This window comes from Larimichthys crocea, chromosome XII (genome assembly GCF_000972845.2).
Source record: "Larimichthys crocea isolate SSNF chromosome XII, L_crocea_2.0, whole genome shotgun sequence".
Taxonomy (NCBI): Eukaryota; Metazoa; Chordata; class Actinopteri; family Sciaenidae; genus Larimichthys; species Larimichthys crocea.
Window position 1 is genome coordinate 6587430 of NC_040022.1, and position 12597 is coordinate 6600026.

General features: G+C 46.0%; 1 protein-coding gene across 7 annotated transcripts in view; it reads right to left on the reverse strand.

Moving 5' to 3' along the window:
- The window catches only part of arhgap23a (Rho GTPase activating protein 23a), a 50882-nt gene that overhangs the window by 20545 nt on the left and 17740 nt on the right, over nucleotides 1–12597 (reverse strand). For 3 of the 7 annotated variants that reach the window (XM_019258688.2, XM_010740242.3, XM_010740227.3), the window contains exons 1-5: nucleotides 10308–11487; nucleotides 3939–4142; nucleotides 1531–1555; nucleotides 1045–1137; nucleotides 261–339 (exon numbers count right to left, since the gene is read on the reverse strand). In XM_019258688.2, the coding sequence (XP_019114233.2) occupies nucleotides 261–339; nucleotides 1045–1137; nucleotides 1531–1555; nucleotides 3939–4142; nucleotides 10308–10550 (644 nt within the window). In that variant the 5' untranslated portion in view covers nucleotides 10551–11487. Of the gene's footprint in view, nucleotides 1–260; nucleotides 340–1044; nucleotides 1138–1530; nucleotides 1556–3938; nucleotides 4143–10307; nucleotides 11500–12017; nucleotides 12107–12597 lie in introns of those variants that run through there. The other 4 variants (XM_019258691.2, XM_019258689.2, XM_019258693.2 and 1 more) reach the window with 4 other exon arrangements.

The following is a 12597-nucleotide window of genomic DNA, read 5'->3' on the forward strand; positions in this document are numbered from 1 at the left end:
TTCGGATTCTGATCCAAGCATCTGGGTGGAAAGACAATAGCTTCTTTTGTGAGATTCCAGATAAAACTTTACTGGTGTCCAGTGTCAGTCCATGTGAGTGTGTGGAGTATGCCGCCTCAGGCTATTCTTTCTTTCTTCTTAAAACACTAGTGACTAGATGTGTGTCATCTCGGCGGAGAGCTTGCAAAGAAAAAGCAAATAGACGCTTGGCTAAATCAACACACCGAAGGCTCAAAACGCTGACAGGCAGGATGTCTTACCTGTTCTGGATGAGGGCTATCACCTGCGAGTACGTCTTTCCTAGAACGCTCTCTCCGTTCACTTTCACCAGCCGATCCCCTGCAAAACACAGACACACTATGATGTTATGCACGGGGTCTGTGGGTTGAACTCCGTCCTCTTAAGCAGATGCACACCTCCGGTTTCAACAAAACTAAAGACACGCAGGCAAAACATGAAGCTCATTATCCAGGAGAGCAAGGTGTGCTATGCAAAGTACCTCAGTCTCGAAAAGCAATGAAAAATTAAAACATCGACGATTAAAATATCTTAAGTCACGATATCTGTGTTCAGGTTTGTGTGAGTTTGCGGTGACTGCATGCAAGCTTAAACGCACACAGAGTGCTCAGTGTGTGTGTGTGTGTGTGTGTGTGTTTTTGCATATGTTCATAGTGGCATGTGACTTTCTGGATGTGACAGCTTGTGTTAAAGAATGCACGTCTGAACTGCTGGGAGTGGACTGCTGCCCTGCTAACACGGCAAGACACAACAGGAACACTTCATTAGCGCTGTCACATCCAGACGCATGTGAAAATATGAGTTGTCGTACAGGTATTTGTGTTATATCATCTAACATCATCCAGCAACTCTAGTCTCGAGGGAGGGAAAAATACATCTTTTATATTGGCTGTCTCCCTCTCTCTCTCATTCTTATGTCTGTGTACACCTGTTCATGTCTGCAGCATCACATGACCGGAGCTCACCCCAACAGATTTCCAATGCAAAGCAGGATGTTCATTCTCCTGCACCATATGTTCTCCTTACCTGTGCACAAGCCCGCCTGGTGGGCCGGGCCTTTTTCTCTCACGCTCTTTACAAATATGGTGTCCATCGGCTCCATCCGACCTTTCTGATATCCTGAGAGACAAAAGGCAAAGAAGAAGAAATGCAAAGATCAGGAAGTGGACAGTGAGAGTTGTAAAAATGCTGAGTGTTAAATAAAGCTTTAGGTGGCTCCTAGTGTTTAAAGATAAGATGTTATTAATTAACTTATATCTATGACTTGCCTGGCCCATGCAATAAATGAGCACTTAACATTTATTGACTACTATTGTTCTCATAAGTGCAGCTGACTACTTCAGATGCAGCGCTGCATAGTGTCCTGTAGGGGGTGCAGAAAGGCTGCAGAGCAGAGGAGGCAGGAGAGGAGACAGGAGGGAGCACAGGAGGTCCCAGCTCATTACATCACCAGTCATCCCACTGTACATGGAGTTAATGAGAAAGAGAAGCAGGGAGATGAAGAACACTTACCCTTTCCGTTACCGTTCTCCTCATCCTGTCAAGAACAGAAACAGACAGAGTTAGTGCTGGAAAACAACCAGTATACAAGTGTTAAGGAGAAAATTAAATAATAAAGGTTAATAACTGCAACAGACAAATTAAAACAACTGTGTTGCTTTTAATGATTAATTAATTGATCATTAAGGGAACTTAAATTAAAGGTCTTTAGCTGATATATGGTGGAGGAATAAACCTGAAGAAATAAAAGCTAGCAGGTCTTTTTAATTTTTTTATTTCAGCTCTTGACAAGATGTGGAGAAAAACCATTACTACTGACTGAATGTATCCGTTTGTCAGATTTGAAGACGTGTAGAATTTCTGTCTCATTTTCATTTCATTGGAGAAAAACTTTGGCCCGTTCAGTATTTAGCAGTATCTATTGTTGCTTTCACATGGAGGGATATCATCAAATGTGCATACAGGGTTTACAATTCCTCACACACGGAGCTGTCCTGAGGAAGTGCTCATGCTCCAGATAATACAGGGTAAAGCAGGTTAAAGGAAAAATTGAAGTTTGACCTCGTCTCAACCCTGACATGATCCGATGCTGAGTCAATAAATAAAAATGACCTTCATATTTACAGGTGATAAGTCTGATGTGACTAGAGTGAGGAGAACTTCATAGTGACATCTCTAATCATTATCTAGTTATAAATGTCTTTTATGTGTTTATGGCTTCCTCAAATGCCGGCGACTTCCCCAGAATCCCGAACCAAACCTCGTGAGACAGTGAGTTTTTATGAGTGTTGATTGATTTGAATGTTGCAATGCAGAACCAGCACAGACACCGACTTTCAGGTTAGACTGTCTGGCAGGTACTCCCGATGACGTCATGTGTAGCAAACATACACGGAGCTATCGGCAGTCGGGATGGCGTTGGTGAGATTTGATAGCTGCAGATTGTTTGATCATGTCCACACGCACACACTAAGCTGAATGGACAGTTTGGGGTTAGGGGCACGGTGGGCTGACTGCTGCCTGGCTTTATGCTACGCTGAGTGGGCTCATTCCTGACTCTGCAGACAATGGTGAGGGGTTTAGAGGCAGAGAAAGGAGAGCTGCCGACCCCAGAATAGAGCTTCGAGCTGGGGACACTCAACAACTGACCAGTCCTGGTCTAACCACATCCGGGACTGAGGAGGAGACAGTGCAGGGTGGGAACAAGACACTGGCATCTGGGTCAAATGCTGTACACAGCGCAGTGTGAAGCAGCTGGTAGGAAGTATCGGGAATAAATGGTAGCAGGTTCAAGGTGTATTGAGAATTTCAAAATGTCGGAAGAGTAACGTCATCAATTTGTGAGGAACGAAGACTCTTATAGACATTCAGGACCTGCAGACACCATAAAATGAGTTTTATTAGGTCATCCACCCGGTAGGCCTCTGATAATTGGACGGTAATTTGGGAGATTTCCACGGAGGCTCTTCAGTTAAGAACAGGCGCCTCTGTGGGTCTGTTTGTCCCAAAACACCATGTGACCCTCGAGGCAGAGGAGACGAGGACAGAACCGGGGCCAAAGGCCAGCAGTGGGCCTATTGTCTGTCGCCCGGCCTGGTACGACCATTCTGCCAGAGACTGGTACCAGGCTAAGACAACAGATTTCATTCAATCTGTGTTCCTATCTGCAGCTGCTGGATGGTGGGGTGGTAGAAAAATAATAGAGGCCTTGTTTCAGCTGGCTCACCCCACCCCAGCCACCCTATTTCCCTGAATTTCACATCTGGAGCCGTTTGCCCCCACACCTCAAAGAGCTAAATAACCACTCACTCACACAGAGACTCGTTCCAAAACACCAGAACAATCTTGAATTCACCAAGGACTAAAAAACAAGTTCTGTGAAGTGATACTGGTGAACAATTAGGAGTTTTCAAAGCAGGCTGTCTGGCAGGATATGGAGGTGCTCTCTTTATCTTTTCTTGCTCTCACCAATTAAGAGCCCATGTCTTTATTTCGCCTCCAAATCTTGTCGCTCCCTCCTTTAATAACCTTTTAACAGGCTTAGTTTGTTCAGCTAGGCTCGTTTTCTCCTTTTGTCCGTGAGTTCATTTTGCTCGGCTCAGCCCCCCCCCCCCCCCAAACTCCCCGACTGTAGTATGATTGGCTTTATCTCTGAGCTCCAATTGGCTCTGTGCTGGGTTCAGCGAGTTAAACGTAAGGCTTTAGAAAACCTTTTAAATGCCAGCGAGGATGAAATGGAGACCATATGTGGTGTAAAAATAAACATGGAAGCTGAAAAAGGACTTAATGACACTAACTACTGAAAGAAAAACATCAAACTGTATACATTTAACACGATTTAACACCTTCCAACATCTTGAAACTCAATTCAAGACATTCTGGAATTTTTCAAGGACCTGTAGACAGTCTTGAGGTCTCACCTTGAGGTTAGTGTGCAGGGCCGACTCTGGAGGGTAAACGATGAAGTGGCGTAGCGTGAAGCCGAATCCCTGGGAGTTCTTATGGAGAACCAGTGTCCGGGGACCCTTCCAGCCCATGCCGACCCCCTCCCTTCCCGGCCGGGTTGCCATCGGCGGCCGAGGGTTGTCACCGGCTGAGGAGAGACCATCCCTCCGCCCCTTAGCCTGTGAAACAGAAGGAGATTCGGTGAGATTCAGGGTGGTGTATATACATTTATATACAGAATCCTATTGAGAGTCTACTGCATTTTCCCATAAATACTTCCAACACTGGAGAAATATTCCAGTTTTCCAGATGCAAGACTCTTTATGTTTCACAAAGAGACTCAGACTACAGAGCAGTGACATCGATCTTGGACTGCTGGGCATTACATTAGCAGCTTACTCATGAAATCCTGCATGCCACCCAGTTTTAGAACAATGGTCCATAAACACACCTGGGGGGTCCTCCATTAGGAAGGGCCATGTCTAGACAGGACCCAGGAGGGAATGTGGGGCTTCACACAGCTCTGAGCACACTGACTGACCTTGGTCTTATCACAAGGAGAGAAGGTCCAGGAGGAATCTGGACTCTGGAGTGGAGAATAAAAGCACATTTCCACCCGCTCTCTAAATATCTCATTCCTGAGGCCGAGTAAATAAGCCCAGCTAGCTCAACTGACAGACACACGTGAGAACTATCACCCTCATGCTGCCCCGATGACCCACATCTGTCATTCAAACACAATCACCTGACCAAACAGGCGGGAAAGAGGAGGAGGAGGAGGAGGAGGTAAATCCTCATGTCAGGTCTGCTGTGATTTAGTTATCTTGTTCACTATCAAATATTTCACAGTAAAACTAAACTCACTTAACTCTTCCTGACTTAAAGGAACAAATCATAAATTCAGGAGACAGCTTAGATATCAGCATGCGCGTTAAATCGCTTCATCTTCAAATGCGTTATTGATAGACACGACTGTCCCACAATGCAATGCAAAACTGAAACTGACCATTTGAACATTTTAAACAAAGACTGAGAACACTCCAGAAACAGCTTGTACACCTTCCTGCAGAGCTGAAACAAGGAGTCAGCTAATCTGTAAGTACATTTATCAGACTGCACACCCCTATGATTAAGTAATCAATCAAAAATAATTGGATTCATTAAGAATTAAAATAAGCATTGGTGTAGTATAATGTCCGTTGCTACACACTGCCACTGAAGTGCTTTCTTTCTCAGAACTGCACACTCTGCACATCAGTACGGTTTTATGGTGTTTATAAAGGGATCGGTGCAGTTTAAGATGCTTCAAATGAATAAATGCTGCGTAATCTCAGTGTGCAATAACGGCTTTAGTCGACGGTCTCCAATTATCCGATTGTTAAACAAGTTTAAGGCTCACACAGCCTGACAACAAACAACCCAGCAGCTGCAAACATAAGAACTCAAAGTCCTCAAATCGTGTTGCGCTCATCTCTGCCTCAACACAGACTCGTCTGTTTTGGTTGAATCTGCCAAGGGAAAGGTTTAATATGAGTCAGTTGCTGGATCTCACTCTTCCCTGAAACAATACAACGATGGAGAGGAAGGTTGCCGCGATCGGAAGATAAATCTGGTGAAGTTTGGCTGATACAAGCTGCAAATCAACAAACAGCTAGCTACTCAGCTGATGAGGACACTGACAGACCACTATGTTTACGGGGTTGTAAGTGCGGTTTGGTGTCGCGTTTTATGGCATTTTTCTCTTGCCAAAAAATAAAAGCGAACGCTCCGGGGTTACGAGTAAACAAACCGAATCACAAGATAGGTGTGAACATGCCCTTAAAGGATACGCCGGTCTGTCTGATTCATGCTTTTCCTCAAAACGTCTAGACAAATCATTTTACAGCTAAGCTAAGCAAAACACCACGCTCCTAAATCATTTTGTATTTCTTTAAATGAGAGAAGTGAAGTGTAAGAATGTGTGTTTTAATGTTAGTAGGCCAGAGATAAACATGTCTAGACTACAAGCTGCAACCCCCTCGCATCCCGAAATGCACACCCCACGTTCCACTTCCTGTCCCCCTTTCCACACACAGACACACACTGATACACAACAAACAAACACACTTTGGGCCTGTGACGAGGCCACACAACAACAGGAAGTGGCAGCCTGAAGGTAGGAAGTGCGGTAGCGTTGCGGGGACGGGATAACTCCTATAAATAAAAACCTCCCTCTCCATCACGGAGGCACTTCCACGCTGCTCTCTTTCTCCTTCCCTCATTCACCTCTTCTTCCTCTCTCGCCGCACGCTTTCGTGTAATGGAAATCCGGACATCACCGCACATTTTCTCCCTCTGCTTTGACGTTCCGTCCGAGGGGGGAAAAAAAGAGGCCAAAAATAAGTTTGGACATTTCTTTTTGAGATGTGTCTCGAGTTGGCAGATACATGTTCTCTTCTACTCCACAGCCTGCTCTGAAGTATTTATGAAGTGCATATTTTGCAGATTGAGTTTGAGGCTGATCTTTAGTCTGGCAGTCTAAACAATGTAAAGTAACACCTGTTATTTTCTCAAAGAGGCGAGCATTGAGGCCTGTTATGTGGTAGGAGAGCGGCATAAAGAAGTGTGCGAGGAAGGAGGGGTGTCAAATAAAAATGATAAAGAAAACGAGAAAGGCCAAGAGGAAATGAAAGAGCAAGAGGGTGAAACGAGGAAGAGACAGAGTGAATTCCTCAGAGGGAGCGGTTTGGCTTGGACATGTTGAAACACACACTGTAACTGGCAGAGGTGGTGAGGGAGCACAGGGAGAGTGAATGAGAAGGAGAAGGATGAGGAGGACGAAGAGGAGGAGTATCGGGCCCCAGCGAGGGACAGGCTCCAGCACGCCGGTTTCGACCGCATGGCCCCTCCCGGCGCTGGGAATACCAAACCCTGTGATTACCCAAAACACACAGGGTCTGACTGGGTCTCTGAGCCAGCACTGTTTCCCACTCTTCTGCTCTGGACTGTGTGGGATGTGTTTCTCTGCTGCTGTTCTGCCGACTCTACAGCGACTACAGCCTCCTGAAGACAGAAATAAACTCTCTCTCATACCCTTGTCACCTTGACCAGTTTGTCTTCTTTAGTTCAGTTTTAACCCGAAAGCAAAAAAAAAAAAAACTTGCTGACATGCTGTGGCCCCTTCAGGCAGTCGGACATTTAACCAACAAGGCACTTGGAAATTTTTTTCTGTGGTTTTCAGTCTAAACTTGACTTCCTTTTCAGGCTTAGGGCACAGACAAGGGAAACCTCGCTCTTGTTAGGCTGAGAAAAAGACGACATTTGGTATTTCCTTTCCTCCTACAGGGAATTTATCTTATTCACACTCAAATCTAGACTTTATCTCACCTACTGAAGCCAATTACAGTAACAACAAAACTCTGAGTGGCCTTCAGATAACGCAGAGCCTTGAGGGATCTCATTACCACCTGAGGATGATGTCATTAAAACACACACACACACACACACATATACTAAAAAGCCACGCTGGAAAGGATTGTTTTTGAAGATGTAGAGCTGCTTGTAATGCCACACGGCAGCTTCCTGCTTTGAGGAGGTGGTGGTAGTGGTAAGGGACAACACACACACACACACACAGACACACACATGTGGCAGCAGGCTCTTCCCTGTGGATATTTCCACTCCTGATTTCAATTAGAGAGCATGTTGTTAAGATGCATGGCTCAAAGGACAGAGTGTAAGTGCTCCCGCTGACAGGATTACTGCTTCTGTTTTGTTAAAGATGTAGCTCCAGATTTTCACTCGCGGCGCCAAAATTTAAAGCTCCATCAGCTCAAGATGTAGAAACTGATAATCTTTCATAAAATCTGGTAAAAATGGACTTAGTGTTGTGTAAGAGGCTTTTCTGGAACATAATGATACTGTCATGCTGAAGTCATGATCGTTAGCAGCGTACGTGTTGGTTAACACACACAGACACTCCTCTCCTCACTCCATCCAAAGGTAAAGCAGCACGGAGGAATGCGGTGGCTGTCGGGGGGGGAGCCTGGCTCCTGCTAAAACCCCAGCAGAGCAGAACAATAATGCTCTTTTAAACAGCTGAGAGCTGCAACCTGTTTGAAAAGTGGAGCTTTACGGACGTTACAAATGCTGACGAGCCTTTAATCCTGACGGCTGTCTGCACCAGCAGCCCTGAGCCGGTGCTGCCAAGAGGGGAAGCAAGAGAGGGACAAAAAAAAAAAAAAAAATGGAGTCAAACTTGTCCTGGTCATTCCTGGACTCACCGGCCACACGGAGGGTGCGCTCCACCACCTCTGCAGGTCTAAATGCATCCTATATGTCCTGAAGGAGACGCATGATGAGTGTATTTGAGTCCTGATGTGCTCTGAACGCAACTGATGAACACAACCCGCCTGACAAGCGAGGATTCAAAATAAAAAGCAACACACGAGCCACAAGTTCAAATACTGTACATCCCTGTTTGCTCTACACAACATAGTGTTTTATGAGTGTGTGCACTCAAGTGTCAATATGAATATGTGTGCTCAAAAACCAGTTCAACCTCACGGTCGGTTTAACAAGGCTGACAGGTGATGATGCAACGTCGGTTAAACAAGCTTTTCTACTTCGAAGAGCAAAACATATTGTATTTTATCTTTTGTCCAACTGACACCTGCCACGCTGCAGGTGTTTTTTTATTCTAGACGTGTGATGCTCATTTGAAATCGTGAGCCCAGGCAGGAGCAGGAGGAGCTGCGGGTTTAGAATAACTTTTACAGGATGACTCGGTCGCTCAGAGGGCAGAGGCACATGTAGTTAGTGCACGATGTGGGCTCAAATGTGGCATGGGACTTTTCGCCCTCCCTGGAGGAGGGGAAAGCACCACAGGAGATTTACTTTCAAATTCACAACTCTTCAAGTTTTCTATGCTCTTGAGCAGGAAGGAGAATCAGACTTGTCCCATAAAAGATGGTCCTAGGTTTGCGTTTTCCAAGTTTATATATATATATTTTTGCATCTGAGGATCATCTTATTAGTTTGACTCAATGATAGTCATCTTAACAAACTGTGAAGGTGTTTTTTTCTGATTGTCAGGGCTGCAAACAAAAATCAACGACTCATGACGCGATGTAGTGATACAGAAAAGATAAGCATTGATGACTTCATGGCCATGAGACGGTAACAGCTAACTGAAATTCTCAGACACCTCTGTGCTTCGAAACAACTGTGTACAGTGTGTGTTTGTCCCAGCTGTGTCCGTACAGCCTCTCTGTCTCTCCTCCCCCGATACTCACATTCCTGGTTGTGGCATTTCTAAACTGTGTCAATGGGGTAATAACAACCAGGAAAAAGGGTGGAGAAAGGGGGGATGTAACAGTCCACATACTGTTAATGCCCACACTGTAATGAGACCATGTGTGGAAAGGATGCCCTGAATTCTGAGGGCGCTGTGGGGGAAGCGCACAGCTTCCACAACACCTCGCTAAAAGTGGCACTTAGCAGCCCCCTTCATCTGTCTTTACCCACTAATTAGAAACCCCTCCGAGGTAGGACAGGGTCAGTGTGCCACACAAACAGATGAAAACATACAGGAGCTGGTGAAATGAATAAAATGATGAAAGTGTGTGAGCTATGTGAGGAAATTAAAGAAATAAAATGATAAATTATTTAAAGTTTGCATTTTTAAATCCATAAATTATTGGGTTTGTTTTTTTTTTTTTGCTGGTGGCTGGTCGGCTGTTGGTGGCTGACCTCTGACTGTGATGATCGCTGATCTCTTAGTCATTGTTTTCAGACCTTTGTTTACTATTACATCACTGAATGAACCAGATGCTAATCTCGCACACAAAACCTGCCGCACATCGAATAATCAGAATTTTTAAAAAAAGACGAACGTGAGGCAGAGAGTTGGAGTACTGTAATAATTTAACTGCTCGTCTTAATCCATCGACACAAACTGACAGGCACATTGTTTCCCCCGAATGTCTAAAAGAGTGAGAGCCAAACACAACATGACTACCTGCCCGGAGACACAGAGATCTGTCAGCAGCTGAGTGGTTAACACACTTCAAACAATGGGCTGACAGTTACATGGATACTCTGTTGACATGCATGACATGAAACAGTCCCACGCAGCGGTTTCTGTGGAAGATTCTGCTGATATCACCGTCTTATTTCTAGAGAGCCACAGAGATCCCAAACGCTACATTTGCATCATCATCTTAGTGTGTTAAATACAGGAGGAGGTGCTCAAACATTTGTGGGTTTCAGCTTCTCGGGCTAAACATCAATTAATCACAAATAACCAAAAAAAATGAATCAATCGCTCTGTATCGGGCCACTAAAGGAAGATGACCTCTCCTTACCCTGGGCTGGTGAGAGCTCTGGCCGTGCCCAGTGGGCATGGTGGGTGGCGTGGGTGGTGACAGTGAACCCGTGGCGCCTCGAAGCACCGCGAGCCAGATGCAGCGAGGTTCGGGGGAACTGCAGTCCACCCCCACCGGGTTCTGGAAGCTCCAGTCGGACCCGGCCGGCGCAGGGCACGGGAGCATAGCAGCAGGCATCGGGGCGTGGACTTTGTTCAGATCCGCATCCCTCACCGCCCACATGGGCCGCTCACACACACACTCACTCACACACAAGTGGTCGTGGACGAGGTCCAAACGCAGAAATATAGAAGATATAATCAAGCGAAGGGAAGACAGGGAGGTTTGAGTGGAGCTTGCAAATCCTCCTCATTCAAGAGTCTGAGCTTCCCGTCTCCTGGCTCCAATCCATCGCTGTCAGTGCAGAGCCTTCAGAAACTTTAATCCCACAAGTTCCACATCACAGCCTGTTGCTCCGGACCTCCGGGGGGGAAACTCTCTCACGCGCATTCACACACTCTCAAAAGGTGCTCAGTCCAGAGGAAGCAGAAGGCAAGACTCCTGGGCAGCAGATGGAAGAGGTGTGTGCGCCGCATGGATCAGAGGTAGGTCTGGTTTCACTACAGACACACACACACACAAAGAATAACTGACAGCGTCCCTGCCATTGGTGTCCAGTGATGTTCTGCATACAAAGCCACTCTGTCCACCCCCAAAACACACACTGCTGTCCCAGAGGGCTGGATCCTCTCTCTCTCCTCCCTCCCACTGCGCTCTCTCACTCTTTCTCTCTCTCTCTCTCTCTCTCTCTCTTTCTCTCTCTCCTTCTTCTTCTTCTATCTCGACTGCCAAACAAATCCCTTCATCTCGCCCTCAACTCTTAAGTCCCAAATCGTGACTCCCTCTCTCTCTCAATCCCTCGCTCTGCTCCTGCTTTCTTTTCCTTTCTCTTTCTTCCTCGTTTGTGTTACTCAATCTGTATCCAAACGCACGAACCGGTCCGACAGTCATCGGCAAACCACAGCAAACCGTGCTGTACAGTAAACGGGAACTCTGTAGTTTGATCCAAAACCACTGGACATCACTGAAGCCTGGAGTCGGAGGCGAGGGGAGAGAGTGAGAGAGGAGAGGGGAAAAGTCCTGATGGAGATATCTCCCATAGGCAGCTGCTGATAGGCTAAATCCACTGTAGATCGCTTGATGTGCTCCTGGTGGCCGCACGTGTGCTGCATGTGTGTGTGTGTGTGAGCGACACAAACACAGCGACAAAGCTGTGATCCCGGCGTTAGCTATACTCCACAAAAGCCGGCCCTGCCAGCACCGCCTCCCCCTCCACGCAGAGGGGAGATAAACAAAAAAAAAAAGAAGAGAGAGAAAGAGATTTTCAGCACAAAGAGAAAAGAAAACATTTGCCTTGCTGCCGTGTTCACTCTTTCACTCCCTTTCTTTTTTGCTTAAGAGGGAAAAATATAGAGGAGGGAAGATGATAATGACAGGAGAAACTGGAAAAAAGCTGAAGGATAAAGAGCGCTCTCAAAATAAAACAGCTGCTCCTGGATGTCAACATGACCTCTTTATCAAACCTATACTCCCTCTCACACAGATATACTCCTACTCATACAGCATGGATGACACCTGAACACCACGGCAGTAAATAAATCAGAAAGGCGACCTGCCCACCCTACCGTCCACTCGCCCACGAGTTCTCACCAAACAGTCAGGCGTCCAGGATTCAGGCGAGAGCGGCAGACAGGTGACCATATTGTTACAGACGACTTGCGTTTCCCTCCGATGCTCATCGCTGTTAGTGCCGCCGCACATCCGTTACCAATGAGGTTAGACAGGTTTCACCTGCCACACAGTGGGGCAAGTATCAACTCGATCGGCCGCCATAGACACCAGAGACTGTACCCTCTGGATATGCTGCGCTTCTGCCTTTGAGAACAAACACTGCAGGCTGGAATGGTTTGTACAGAATGAAGAGGTGATAAATGAAAGGAGAGGGTAATCCGAGGGCTCAAGACTGTCAGACATCACGCAAACAACACAAAGAGGGAGCGATTCTAGTTTTATGTGTTGTCTTTCGTGCTTTGTTTCCTTCTGATTTTATAGGAACAGATGCACATGATGGAACAGCGAACTTTCAAATGACACATCACAGAGTTCGCCTGTGGATGAGTCTTTATGGGAAGTCGTGTTATGTGCTTATGTGCCTATAAAACAAATGCAATTATAAGAGACACAAAGAATGAATAGAAAATATAGATCACAGTGAAAAATACAAAAGAGA